The sequence below is a fragment of the Hyperolius riggenbachi genome, chromosome 10 (assembly GCF_040937935.1).
Source record: "Hyperolius riggenbachi isolate aHypRig1 chromosome 10, aHypRig1.pri, whole genome shotgun sequence".
Classification (NCBI taxonomy): domain Eukaryota; kingdom Metazoa; phylum Chordata; class Amphibia; order Anura; family Hyperoliidae; genus Hyperolius; species Hyperolius riggenbachi.
In genome coordinates this window covers 108,548,150-108,563,633 of record NC_090655.1, presented here as the reverse complement: position 1 = coordinate 108,563,633, position 15,484 = coordinate 108,548,150, and the positions used below count along the sequence as shown (strand labels likewise).

Here is a 15,484-nt window from a genome sequence, read left to right as displayed (position 1 = left end):
CATCACTGCATATACCTAGCGGTTTTGTTGAGTGAACCCACCTCATCACTGCATATACCCAGCTTTTGTGTTAAGTGAACCCACTTCATCACAGCATATACCTAGCTGTTTTGTTGAGTGAACCCACCTCATCACTGCATATACCTAACTGTTGTGTTCAGTGAACCCACCTCATCACTGCATATACTTACCTAGCTGTTGTGTTCAGTGAACCCACCTCATCACTGCATATACCCAGCTTTTGTGGTAAGTGAACCCATCTCATCACAGCATATACCTAGCTGTTGTGTTCAGTGAACCCACCTCATCACTGCATATACCTAGCTGTTGTGCTGAGTGAACCCACTTCATCACTGCATATACCTACCTTTTGTGTTAAGTGAACCCATCTCATCACAGCATATACCTAGCTGTTGTGTTCAGTGAACCCACCTCATCACTGCATATACCTAGCTGTTGTGCTGAGTGAGCCCACCTCATCACTGCATGTACCTAGATGTTTTGTTCAGTGAACCCACCTCATTACTGCATATACCTAGCTGTTGTGGCAAGTGGTGCCATCATTGTCCGACATAACAGATTCTCGTTAAAGGATTTAAAGTTAATTCATTTCAAATACAGCAAGCCCTCGAAAGTCCTCCTGTATTGTTATTTTTGGTCACTACCTCGGGACGTGCATGCCATGCCTGCTGCCTTCCTTGGATGTGTGGTGGTAGCCGTTTCTTAGGCTCCAATTCCGGACCGGAATAGAACCAAGATTCCCGGGCCATTACCCATGGTCACAATGGCAGACTTGCCCTCCATAATAGATTCTCGTTGCAGGTACTGTACCGCAAACAGAAAATGTAATGTACAAAAAAATAGATGTAAGCTTTAACAATGGTAGAGAAAGAACCATGGAAAGTTGATAAGGCAGTCAGACATTACCTGAGGAAGAGCAATCTCGTCATGGTGCGCAGTAGTCCAGCACGGCCGTCACTACACAAACAGCTGTTTGCGGTGCGTTACACAGTGAGTTTGGTGTGTCAGTGTGAAGCAGTACTTTAATTCCTCTCCCTGATTGATCTATAAGCAAGAAGTTTTGAATCAGGATGATACTATTATAGATTAGATTGATCTATACACATGCAAGATGTTTTAAAGCACTTTAGGCCTGCTTTTTAACAGTCAATGTGATTTCTGCCCATAAAATGCTGCTTTGCGTCAAATCGAGATTTTTCCCGGGGACTTTTGGCATGTATCCCACTCCGCCATGGCCCCCTCCGGGTGTTAGACCCCTTGAAACATCTTTTACATCACTTTTGTGGCCAGCATAAATTTTTCTAGTTTTCCAAGTTCACCTCCCCATTGAAGTTTATTGCGGTTCGCAAAAAATTGGCGCAAACCGAACTTTTGCAGAAGTTCATGAACCCGATAAGAATCTGAGGTTCGGGCCATCTCTACAGAGAAGTACGGGGGAGCAGTGGGCATGAAGAGAGCCCACTAAACATACCTGTTCCCCCTGGTTTTCATTTTATTTTCCACTAAGATATCCATGGGGTGGCTAATGATATGTGAGGGGCCCCAAAATTTCTGATGGCGGCCCTGCCAAAGGGCAACCAGACATGGAAGAGGAGGCAAATGGAAAAGAAGGCTAAAGTTTGAATGGGGATGCTAAAGCTGTATATGAAAGAATGGGGCTCAACATGGAAAAGGGAGCTTCACACAGACTGGGAGAAACTTCTACAAATGCGAAGGTATCTTGCTATGTACAGAAGGGAGCCTTCAAGAATGTTGGCCTAGTGGAGTAAAAAGTATAAACCTATTCTTAGGTGATGCAATTATATTGTACTGGTGCATTCACAACATGTGGTTAGCAGTGTGGTGCGACAGATCTGTTGGGCATAACACGATTATGCAATGCATGCAGTCCCTTACTGCATAACACAAGCATTAACTGTGGCAGTGAAGCATACTTTTTATGTACTGTATGCCTTGCTGTATGCTCCGCACTAAATGCATAATGTGATGCGACTTTCCTACTCCGTTTCATTTCTGTTTTTACAGAAAACGCAATGCAGCTCCCCATTGTGAATGTAACCTAAGGCATATATCCTGTATTTTGCTTCATTGTCCATGCAATAATTCAATGTATTTTATTGATTTCACAGAGACTTCTTGTGCACTCATACATTAGTGACTATGGGGGCTCATGCTGAATATTGTCTTTTGAGTCTTCCTCTGGGTTCAAGTAATGTGCAACTTGATTGTTCTAGTGAAGCAAGACACCCAGGTAATTTTTTTTTCGTAAACATTAAGATATACAAGACATTTTTTTGAAAATTCTGGCTTTCCCAGCCTGCATGGGGGACAAGGGGTTAAAGAGGCTCGGGAGGAGGGGACCCCACATCATTTAATTTTTAATTTCCCACACTCTGAACATAAAAAAAGTTTAAAAAATTGGTAGAATTTCCAGGGCTCCTTATACAGCCATATTGTGGCTGTACAGCGTAGCTTGACCAAAGTGTTGCCACTTCCACAGGGTTTCCCCCTGGAAACCCCGTCATAAAATTCACTGCTCTTTCTTTTGATATATGTAAATTTACACTACCATTAGTTTGCTAAATTATCTGTCATTTACCGCATTTAAATGTATTCTTTTTTCCTGTTGTAGCGTTAAAATCAATTTTCTCAAAAACTATAAGGTCTTTTTGAATTTTTTTTCCTCTTTTACCCAATGTCCCTATCCACATACCGTGCAAATTTGGTGTTTCTAGCATGTAAGGAGGCTTTGCTATTAACCACTAAAGTCAATGGCCATTCGCCTGCCATTTAAAGAGAACCCGAGGTGTGTTTAAAGAATGTTATCTGCATACAGAGGCTGGATCTGCCTATACAGCCCAGCCTCTGTTGCTATCCCAAACCCCACTAAGGTCCCCCTGCACTCTGCAATCCCTCATAAATCACAGCCGTGCTGTGAGACTGTATTTACATCTGTAGTGTCAGTCTCAGCTGCACCCCCGCCTCCTGCATAGCTCCGGTCTCTGCCCCCGTCCCTTCCCTCCAATCAGCAGGGAGGGAAGGGATGCAGGCGGGGACCGGAGTTCTGCAGGAGGCGGGGAGAGCAGCAGACTGACACTATAGAAACACAGCCAGCTCTGACAAGATGTTTGTCAGCAGTGTGGCTGTGATTTATGAGGGATTGCAGAGTGCAGGGGGACCTTAGGAGGGTTTGGGATAGCAACAGAGGCTGGGCTGTTTAGGCAGATCCAGACGCTGTATGCAGATAATATTCTTCAAACCCACCTCGGGTTCTCTTTAAGTCTATGGAGCCCGGTGCGAATAGTAGGTTTGCGAACATTTACAGAAATTCGCATTTGCTATTCACAAACTGTAAATTTGATGTTCGGGCCATCTCTAATCATCAGAAGCGAAGGCTAGCAAGAGATTAGGCATGTTGAGGTGTGGCATGGGTGGGAGGGGATTGTCTAGTTTTCCTAATATGCAAGTCCATGCAAACACAAGACTTACAAGCAAGGCCGGATTTCACATAAGACACTGTTAGCACGTGCCTTCCAGGGCCCTTTCACTGCAAAGGCGGGTCTCTTTATGTCCCTATTTTGCAATTCCCTATTTTGCAATTCAAAAGCTAGGAGCGCAATCGCTGTCACCACTACTGCCCGCCCAAGATTGTTTCTCCCAGCCGCACACAGTTCAGTTGCCTGTGGTCCCACCCCCCAGCAATATGATTGCCTGTATGCAAGATTGTAAATCCGGCCCTGCTTACAAGTCTATGCAGATTTGCATTAATATGACTTGTCATTAGTGCATTAACAAGTAGAAAAAAAGTAAGAAAAATAGACTCTATTACTGTTTTTAAGACTCTTTTTTGGTGTATGTTGTTGCAGATGTAGCATTGGAACAAAAGAAACAAAAGAAGGCTCTGTCTTGTCAGCGCACAGTTATCATACTTTTGAATGCCATCATTCTACTTCTTATCTGTACAATAGTCATCCTTGGTAAGGAAAATATGACATTTCAAAATGCTTATAGTGTCAGTCTACATTAAATTAGTGGTTTAAAAGCTAAGGGTAAAAAAAAAACAAAAGTATTATCTTATAACAGACTATTGTCTTTTGCATGATACAACATTGTCAGGCCTATATCTATATGAAGACTTTATGATTGAAAGACTGTTCTGCAATTAAATTCAGCATTGCTATTACAGTGGTGGCATCGGTCTGCAATTATGACTGTATTGCCTAGTGTTGGGCGAACAGTGTTCGCCACTGTTCGGGTTCTGCAGAACATCACCCTGTTCGGGTGATGTTCGAGTTCGGCCGAACACCTGACGGTGCTCGGCCAAACCGTTCGGCCACATGGCTGAACTAAGAGCGCATGGCCGAACGTTCCCCGAACGTTCGGCTAGCGCTGTGATTGGCCGAACGGGTCACGTGGTTCGGGCCCGAACGCGCTCTGATTGGCCGAACGGTCACGTGGTTCGGGTAAATAAATACCCGAACCACGTCATATCTCCGCCATTTGTCTGTGGGTTTAGCTTTGGGTAGGCAGGCAGGGTAGTTCGCTCTCCAGCCACGCTAGCCAGGGTCCCCCCCAGTCATTGTGTGTCGCTGCTGGGAACAGTAGTACACCGCTCGCTCAGCCACACTATATATAGCATTGTTTACTGCCACTGTGTACCTCGCTCAGCCACGCTATATATATAGCATTGTGTTTTCTGACACTCTGTGTACACGGCTTAGCCTGATTAATATAGCATTGTGTGTACTGCCACTGTGCACCTCGCTCAGCCACGCTATATATAGCATTGTGTGTATTGCCACTGTGCACCTCGCTCAGCCACGCTATATATAGCATTGTGTGTACTGCCACTGTGCACCTCGCTCAGCCACGCTATATATAGCATTGTGTGTACTGCCACTGTGCACCTCGCTCAGCCACGCTATATATATAGCATTGTGTTTTCTGACACTCTGTGTACACGGCTTAGCCTGACTAATATAGCATTGTGTGTACTGCCACTGTGCACCTCGCTCAGCCACGCTATATATAGCATTGTGTTTACTGCCACTGTGCACCTCGCTCAGCCACGCTATATATAGCATTGTGTGTACTGCCACTGTGCACCTCGCTCAGCCACGCTATATATATAGCATTGTGTCTACTGCCACTGTGCACCTCGCTCAGCCACGCTATATATATAGCATTGTGTTTTCTGACACTCTGTGTACACGGCTTAGCCTGACTAATATAGCATTGTGTGTACTGCCACTGTGCACCTCGCTCAGCCACGCTATATATAGCATTGTGTGTACTGCCACTGTGCACCTCGCTCAGCCACGCTGTATATAGCATTGTGTGTACTGCCACTGTGCACCTCGCTCAGCCACGCTATATATAGCATTGTGTTTTCTGACACTCTGTGTACACGGCTTAGCCTGACTAATATAGCATTGTGTGTACTGCCACTGTGCACCTCGCTCAGCCGAGCTATATATAGCATTGTGTTTACTGCCACTCTGTGTACTCCGCTCAGCCAGACTATATACCGTTGTTTACTGACACTCTGTGTACACCGCTCAGCCAGACTATATACCATTGTTTACTGACACTCTGTGTACACGGCTCAGCCTGACTATAAAGCATTGTGTGTACTGCCACTGTGCACCTCGCTCAGCCACGCTATATATAGCATTGTGTTTTCTGACACTCTGTGTACACGGCTTAGCCTGACTAATATAGCATTGTGTGTACTGCCACTGTGCACCTCGCTCAGCCACGCTATATATAGCATTGTGTTTACTGCCACTCTGTGTACACCGCTCAGCCAGACTATATACCGTTGTTTACTGACACTCTGTGTACACCGCTCAGCCAGACTATATACCATTGTTTACTGACACTCTGTGTACATGGCTCAGCCTGACTATAAAGCATTGTGTGTACTGCCACTGTGCACCTCGCTCAGCCACGCTATATATAGCATTGTGTTTTCTGACACTCTGTGTACACGGCTTAGCCTGACTATATAGCATTGTGTGTACTGCCACTGTGCACCTCGCTCAGCCACGCTATATATAGCATTGTGTTTACTGCCACTCTGTGTACACCGCTCAGCCAGACTATATACCGTTGTTTACTGACACTCTGTGTACACCGCTCAGCCAGACTATATACCATTGTTTACTGACACTCTGTGTACACGGCTCAGCCTGACTATAAAGCATTGTGTGTACTGCCACTGTGCACCTCGCTCAGCCACGCTATATATAGCATTGTGTTTTCTGACACTCTGTGTACACGGCTTAGCCTGACTATATAGCATTGTGTGTACTGCCACTGTGCACCTCGCTCAGCCACGCTATATATAGCATTGTGCTTTCTGACACTCTGTGTACACGGCTTAGCCTGACTAATATAGCATTGTGTGTACTGCCACTGTGCACCTCGCTCAGCCACGCTATATATAGCATTGTGTTTTCTGACACTCTGTGTACACGGCTTAGCCAGACTATATAGCATTGTGTGTACTGCCACTCTGTGTACACCGCTCAGCCAGACTATATAGCATTGTGTTTACTTCCACTCTGTGTCTGCTGGGCCTGGGAACAGTAGTACACCGCTCACCCGCCACTGTATAGCATTGTGCTCTGTGTCGCTGCTGGGAATAGTGGTACTGTATAGCATTTCTGTGCTGCCACTGTACTGCTGCCAGTCAGCGTGTACTGTAAGGATAAGTGAAATGAGGAAGAAATCCGGTGAAAGAGGAAGGGGCAAGGGAAGAGGTGTTTCCCCTGACGGTTCACGTACAGGCCACAGGGGAGCACCCAAGAAAACCCACTCAATACCGCCCATGTTGTCCAGGACAACAACCCTCACAAATCCAAAAGAACAGGACCAGATAATTACTTGGATGACCTCTCAAGCGTCCAGCAGTGGGTTAAGCAGCACCAGCACATCACGCACGAGGTCCGAGTCCTCAGCCAGTTACAAGGAGCCAGTGGGCACAAAGCTGACACAACCGGCAGCGACACCACGCACACAACTGCCAGATAACCAGTCCTATGAATTACCTCAGGACACAATGGGGTATTCGCAGGAGCTATTCCCAGCCCAACAAACTTCCACCTATGAAAGGTCAATGGAGGAACAGCCAGAAATGTTGTGCCCGGATTCACAACCATTAACTGTGGGAAATGCACCGCGCACTGAAATACAAGGCGAGTCCGAGGAGGACTCGGAAACCCAAATCCCAGAGCAAGTTGGGCAGGAGGGGTTGCAATTGCAGGAGGTCGGCTGACAAGATCTGGAAGACGACGTTGGAGTGAGCTGCGCAGAGGTTGTTCTGGGGAGCTCTACTCCACGGCGGCGGCCCCCCACAATGACATATGACGAGTTTGAGGAGATGGAAGAGGAGGGTATGGACAATGTGGACAGAGACCCAGATTTTATTTGTGAACGAGAACATCGCCGTCGTAGCAGCAGCACAGATGAGTCTGTTGAAGAACCCACTGCTGCACGAGTTCGCCTTGTGCCACAAGGTAGGCGGCGCGCAATTTCAGGCACCACAAGCGTGGAAGTTAGAGTGAGAGGCAAAAGAGGAGGAAACAGAAATCGCCAGCAAGGAGGCAGGTGCTCCAAAGTCTGGGCTTTCTTTGAAGACTGCACTGAGGATGTTACCATGGCGATTTGCAAGGTGTGCAAGACTCGCCTGAGCAGGGGGAAAAGTATTAACAACCTCTCCACCACCAGCATGAGCCGCCACATGCTATCCAAACATCCCACTCTGTGGGCAAACGCGGCAGGACAGGGTACCAGCAACACTGCCTCCCTTGGGTTCACCAGACTCACCACCAGACCCGCCTCAGCAGCAGCAGTAGCCCAGCCATTGCGTGGTTCACAACATTCACAAACATCAGACGACGCTGACACTGTCACTTTCCGGAGTAGTGCTTTTGAGGTCTCCCAGTGTTCATCAAACACAACAACCAACAGCCCTTCCGTGTGCAGCGCTACGGTTCAGTTGTCTGTGTCGGAGATGTTTGAGCGCAAGAGGAAATTGCCAGCAAATGACCCCCGGGCCGTGGCAGTAACAGCCAGCATAGCCAAGCTTCTGGCCTGCGAAATGCTGCCATATCGAGAGGTGGAGACAAACAGCTTCAAGGGCATGATGTCAGTGGCCATCCCACGTTACGTGGTTCCCAGCCGCTACCACTTTGCGCGCTCTGCAGTGCCTGAGTTGCATGAGCACGTGGTCAGCAAAATAACCCGAAGCTTGAAGAATGCCGTTGCCTGCAAGGTTCACCTCACCACTGACACCTGGACGAGTGCGTTCGGCCAGGGTCGATACATCTCCCTTACCGCGCACTGGGTGAACCTTGTGGAGCCTGGCAGCGATTCCTCACCTGCTACGGCGCGGGTGTTGCCCACGCCGCAAACAGCTGCACCGCCGTCCCTCCCACTGGATAACAACAGCAGCACCTACCTCTCTGACTCCTTCTCCTCCAACGCATCTCAAAGCTGTACCTCTTTCGGAAACGCTAACCCAGCAGCAGTAGGATCGTGGAAGCAGTGCAGCACAGCTGTTGGCATGCGTCAGCAAGCGTTGCTGAAGCTGATCTGCCTTGGGGATAAGCAGCACACAGGGGAGGAAATTTGGAGGGGAATAAAGGAACAGACGGATTTGTGGCTGGCACCGCTGGACCTGAAACCGGGCATGGTTGTGTGTGATAATGGGAGTAATCTCATTCGCGCTTTAAGGTTGGCTAAGCTGACACACATCCCTTGCCTGGCGCACGTGATGAACCTAGTAGTTCAGCGGTTCCTGAGGACATACCCAGGCGTGGCCGATCTTCTGTTGAAGGTGCGTCGAGTGGCCAAACATTGTAGAAATTCCAGTACTGCTTCGGGGGCACTCGCCAAGATGCAGGAGCGCTTCAATCTCCCCCACCATCGCTTGCTGTGTGATGTCCCTACGCGCTGGAATTCTACGCTGCACATGCTAGCACGCTTTTGTGAGCAGAAGAGTGCAGTGGTCCAGCACATGACGGCGCAGTACCGAGGCGCATCCGGACAGCTGCCAAGCTTCTGTGGATCCGATTGGGCCAACATGTTGGACCTCTGCCAAGTCCTCCAAAATTTTGAGCAATCCACGTTGCTTGTGAGCAGTGACAACTCTTCAGTCAGCATTACCATACCACTGCTGTGTTTACTGAAGAGGTCGATGTTAAAAATCAAGGAAACAGCTGTCATGATGCAACTGGGGGAATCTGAAGGAGAAAACGATCAGTGTGATGGTACCAACATCAGGCCATCCGCCTCAGGGAACGCTGGCCCCAGCAGCTATGACGAAGAAGAGGAGGAGGAACAGCTGGAGTTGGAGCAGGAATTTCATGCCACCACTGACGAGGGCCAGAGCGGTGCACGTTGGACTTCCACAATTCAACGCGAATGGTCAGCAGAAGCAGACCAGGAGGAAGGTGACGACTATGATGCATCACAACAACTATCACAACGCTCACAAGAGGATGATGAGGATTCTGGTAGGACTCTGGCACACATGGCTCAATTCATGCTAGACTGCATTGAACGTGACCCACGCATTGTGCGCATTCTGGACAACACCAATTACTGGGTTTATACCCTTCTGGATCCACGGTACAAACACAATGTTCCAAAACTGCTTGAAGAAAGAGTCAGACAGGTCAAAATGGAAGAATACCAGCAGGCCCTTGTGGAGACTTTAGAGAGGAGATTGACATCCTCCCCCTCCTCTAGCCAGTTGTACGCAGACAGACTGACTTCCGCAAACCCAGGACGACCAGGAGGGCAGCAAACAACGCAAGCCGCAGCTAGTACCCAAAAGGGAACGGTATCGGCAGTGTCCTTGGAGTGGGAAAATTTTCTGACACCCATGCAGCAGCAGCCCACTGAACAGCAAGCGTGCAGATCCACCTCCAACACCAATCGCCTGGAGAAGATGGTCAAGGACTACATGTCAGATGACGTAGCTGTGTCGAACAATCCATCTGCACCCTTCAACTATTGGGTATCGAAGCTAGACACCTGGCACGAACTGGCAATGTACGCAATAGAGGTGCTGGCTTGCCCGGCAGCCAGCGTTATGTCGGAACGCTGTTTCAGTGCTGCCGGAGGCATCGTCACAGATCGGCGTATCCGCCTCTCTACAGAAAATGCAGACCGTCTGACTCAAATTAAAATGAATCAATCCTGGATTGGAAATGACTACGCAACACTCCAGGACCCCAACCAAGTAACATGACCAATGAACATCTGGGATGGTGTAGCGTTTCCGGTCCCTGTTTATTGAACCTCTCATCTGTATTACATTTATGACTGCATGGCGGCAAAAAGCATTGCTGCTATATCCGCACGCTTTTTGTCCTCATGCAAGGCCTGGGTTGTTGTGTCTCAAAAACCGTGGCCTTCTCCTCCTGCGCCTGCTCCTGTTCCATCACGTCTGCTGCTGCTGGGTTAGCGTTGCCGCGTGGTCCCTGTTTATTGAACCACTTATCTTTATTACATTTATGACTGCATGGCGGTACAAAGCATGCTATCCGCACGCTTCTTGCCCTCATGCAAGGCCTGGGTTGTTGTGTCTCACAAAGCGTGGCCTTCTCCTCCTGCGCCTCCTCCTGTTCCATCACGTCTGCTGCTGCTGGGTTAGCGTTGCCGCGTGGTCCCTGTTTATTGAACCACTTATCTTTATTACATTTATGACTGCATGGCGGTAAAAAGCATGCTATCCGCACGCTTTTTGTCCTCATGCAAGGCCTGGGTTGTTGTGTCTCACAAAGCGTGGCCTTCTCCTCCTGCGCCTCCTCCTGTTCCATCACGTCTGCTGCTGCTGCTGCTGCTGGGTTAGCGTTGCCGGTCCTTGTTTATGGAACCTCTTATCTTTATTACATTTATGACTGCATGGCGGTACAAAGCATGCTATCCGCACGCTTCTTGCCCTCATGCAAGGCCGGGGTTGTTGTGTCTCACAAAGCGTGGCCTTCTCCTCCTGCGCCTCCTCCTGTTCCATCACGTGTGCTGCTGCTGGGTTAGCGTTACCGGTCCCTTTTCCTGGAACCTCTTATATGTATTACATTTATGACTGCATGCCGACAAAAAACATGTTACCTGTGCAAAGAAAACAGACATTTCCCGCATTTAAAAGACAGTTTTCCCTTTGAAACTTTAAAATCGATTTTCTCAAAAACTATAAGCTCTTTTTGCTAATTTTTTTTTTCCTCTTGTACCCACTCCCAAGGTGCACATACCCTGTAAATTTGGGGTATGTAGCATGTAAGGAGGCTTTACAAACCACAAAAGTTCGGGTCCCCATTGACTTCCATTATGTTCGGAGTTCGGGTCGAACACCCGAACATCGCGGCCATGTTCGGCCTGTTCGGCCCGAACCCGAACATCTAGATGTTCGCCCAACACTATTGCCCTAGTCTACATACATTCAATCCTAGGATTTGATCCAGATTATTGCCTCATTATGCAATTACCATCTGTGGTTATTGACATGGCCGTACAGAAATTGGGGTCAGCTGTTGTGGGTGCAGCAATTACTGTGGAGCTATAAGCTGAGCAAGCACAACAATCTGGAACATTTGAAACTTGCCTAGGCACAATAATCATTGGGCACTGGATGGTTTGGGCTATTGAGCATTGAGGACTTCAGCCTCTTTGTATCAAAATCAAGTTTGTGTGGCCAAGTAAGTTTGAACTTACAAGGTATTTGACTTGGCAGTTGCTGAACAGACAGATACAAAAACAAAACACGGACACACAGGGCCAGATGCAATTCACTTTTTCACCTGAGTTTTCTCCTAGGAGATAATTTTTCATCTTCAAATTAAAATAACTTTCCAGCACTTTTCAACTAAAAAAGTACCAAAAAGTTAATGAAAGAGTACTATCAAAATTATTTTGAGCATTTTCTTGCTTTCTGATGGCTTAAAATGCATTTTATTGACAAATTTAAAAATATCACCTAGGTGAAAACTTAGGTGAAAAAATGAATTGCATATGGGCCACAGTGTAGGTATTACAAGTTAAGGACAGTATAAGTTAAAGTGGTAGTAAACAGGATGAGAAGTGTTCATTTTTAGTTCTGTGCTGTAATGCTTTCAAGTCATAGCATTTCTAGCATGGTTCTGCATTAAGCATGACTACTGCCTGAGGGAAGAAGTTGTTCTTGTGTCTGGAAGTTTTTGTTGTGACTGACTGGTATATCACCCTAAAGGCATAAGTTGGAAGATGGAGTGGGCAGAGTGAGAAAGGTGAGAGGCAATTTTGGTCACTCTCTTTCTACACCTGCTAGTGTAAGGATCCTGCAGGGAATGTAAGCTACAGCCAATTATAGTTTCTGCTAATCGGATGATGTGCTGCATTTAAGCGTGGACATTCTTGGCAGCAGCTGGGTCTTCCTTTTTAGAGGGTTTTTTGAGAGTTGTTTAAAGAGAGTCTGAAGCGAGAATAGATCTCGCTTCAGACCTCATATATAGCAGGGGCACGTGTGCCCCTTCTAAAACGCCGCTATGCCGCGGCTTAACGGGGTCCCTGTCCCCCAAAATCCCCTCCGTATTGCGGGGACGCACTTCTGCATTGGGGCAGGGCTAAACGCCGCAGCCCTGCCCCACGCGCGTCTGTCAGATGCGTATCTCCGCCTCTCCCCCGCCCCTCTCAGTCTTCCTTCACTGAGAGGGGCGGGGGAGAGGCGGCGATGCGCGTCTGATAGACGCGCTGGGAGGCAGGGCTGCAGCCGTTAGCCCTGCCTCCAGGAAGACAAATTCTGCGACCATGAAGACGACCAAGGTTTGCGGGGGGTGGGTTGGGGGTGAAGGGACCCCCGTTAAGCCGCGGGATAGCGGCGTTTTAGCAGGGGCACACATGCCCCTGCTATATATGAGAGCTGAAGCGAGATTTAGTCTCGCTTCAGTGTCTCTTTAAGATGTGTTTGCATTTACATGTGTTTTTATCTATTTGGTACATTAATATAATTACATTTCTATACTGTATCTGTGTGCACCAAGTAGCCAATTCTACTTTAGTTGTATTACTTATTCCAAAACAGTTTGTTTTGAGTTTGGGTCAAATAGGAAAAGAACTGATGGAATAACGTGTACATTGCTAGCATAATGTTAATATGATATTGAAGTCTTTTATACTGACCTTCTATGTGGATCTGTGAATCACCTGGAGAAAACTCATGCAACAAATATAGGCCAGATTGCAGAATATCCTGAGAGACTTACACAGAAAAAAAGTGCAAATGTTTATTGAAATAGTGTGTACTGTATGTAGAAAAGTCACTGTAGTTCACACAAGGTCCGCACACTCCGGGGTGTTAAAACTCTAAGGAAACTTTATTTTCAGACGAATAACAGGTACAGCAAAAAGTTGGCTGACATGTTTTAGACTATACCTCCTTACTCAACTGACAACTTGCAAAGCAGTTGTACTCTAAGACACACCCCTAAGGCGTGCATCCCAGAGCGTCTAATCAAGATTTAAAGGGGAAACTACCCCCAACCTTAAAAACACACAATTTGCTCACTTCCAGCTAAAGCACTTTCCTACCTTTATTTGGTCAGCAGGTGCCAGTCAGCCAAAGATGGAATCTACGATTACGTCTAACCGAAGCCTCCCACCTGAATGCTAATTTATGCAATTCCTGCTAGATTTGGTATGGCAGGCAAAGGGTGTATGACAGTACACCTGATTGGCTGACTGGCACCTGCTGACCAAATGAAGGTAGGAAAGTGCATTAGCTGGGATTGAGCAAATTGTGTGTTTTGCAGTTAGCATTCAGTTCAGAGGCAGTGTGGGTGAATTCCCTGGTGGAGAAAGTTCCAGGGCCTGCCTGCACTTCCCTTTGGGTATTGCATGGTGGTTTGGGGGCCCCAGCCAGTGAGAGAGACTGGGACCCCCGGCTGTCGTGTGAACCAGTGTTTGTGATTTTACCCCCAACCTTGTCAGAAGTCTTATACAGTCAAAAATACATGCATACAAAACCTTTATTCAATTTGTCATGAAAAAGAGTACAAAAACTGAAAAGCTGTACATAGATAAAATTAAAATCCCACCTAACATTAAGGCCCCCTGAAATTCTAGTACCTTATTGAAAAATCCAAAACGCTTCACATAAGAGTAGTAGTACAATCCACATACTGGAGATTGTAGATGGTGCAAGTGACTACATAGACCACCAATTTTGTTATACAACTACTAAATTGTTGTAAAGGGAAAACCTTCCCATTTGTTTTAGAAATAATTGGTGGGGAAGGGCAGTGGCATGAGCAGTAACTGCATGTGGAATATCCGCATTTGAAAGACAACATGGTCGAGAGCCAGGGGGGCCGTGAGTTTCTACTGGATGACTGAAACAACCTAGGTGAAAGGCTTGCTGCCAGAGAAGGGGCTTTTTTATAAGCACATTTTAAACCTGGTCATTGAACCTATGTAATTTCTCATTAGTGTTGATCAAACACCTAGATATTCGGGTTTAGATCGGCTCGGCCGAACATGGTCCAGATGTCTGGCATATTTGGCCGAACACCGAACCTAATTGAAGTCAATGGGGACCCGAGGATGCCCCATGACTTCAATTAGGCTCGGTGTTCGGCCGAATATCCCAAATATCTAGACCATGTTGGGCCGAGCCGATCTGAACCTGAATATCTAGGTGTTCGATCAACACTATTTCTCATCTGCATATAGAATTGGATTTTTTTTCTTAATAATATTAATCACTTGGTCATACTGCTGGCTATAAGTTGTAATGAAATTGGCTGGTTTGTTATCATTCAATTGGATTCTGTTGGCTCTTAATTAATTAGAATGTAATAGGGTATCTTTATCTTATGATAATACAATATTATGTACTCTCTATATGTCCATCTCTGAATATCTCCTTTGGGCCAGGCGATTCCTCGTGACAGAAACTCCTGTACTGTAAACTCATTGGTAGAGCAATTGCATCTAGCCCACCAGGATGGCCCTAATGGTGTGTTTAGGATGGCAGCTTGATGCCTGTAAAATCAAGTTCCCAGCACAGGGTTTTCTGTAAGTTTTGGTTAAAATCGAGGTAGCGTCTCATTGGGGCTCCACCAAATCAAAAGAAGGTTGTCAATAAATCGACTGTACCAAACGAGAAGGGGATTGTATCCCCAAACAGTAGTATCGGGAAAGGTGGAACTAACAAAACCTTAATGGCCAATTAGTGAGGTATAGACGAAAACAATGCCTTAACATCAAGGTCACCAATTTAAAGTGTTGTTGCGACTCCAGAGTATCCAGACTGGTAAGCAAATGCTTGATATCCTTAAGTCCTGGCAGTCTAAAAACAAGGGGTTGGGGGAGGGAGTCCAGCCATTCCCCCATCCTCTCCCCAAGGGAACCAATACCAGAGACAATCGGTCTGCCTTTGGGGGAAGGCCTGGCTCATAGACTTTGGGGAGATGATTTA

The 15,484-nt window shown here is 46.9% G+C and overlaps 1 protein-coding gene across 1 annotated transcript in view; it reads left to right on the top strand.

The window, feature by feature from the left end:
- The window catches only part of LOC137536715 (CD209 antigen-like protein E), an 86,865-nt gene that overhangs the window by 37,886 nt on the left and 33,495 nt on the right, over positions 1–15,484 (top strand). The window contains exons 2-3 of the mRNA XM_068258940.1: positions 2,151–2,272; positions 3,888–3,998. Of these exons, the coding sequence (XP_068115041.1) occupies positions 2,182–2,272; positions 3,888–3,998 (202 nt within the window). The 5' untranslated portion in view covers positions 2,151–2,181. The remainder of the gene's footprint in view (positions 1–2,150; positions 2,273–3,887; positions 3,999–15,484) is intronic.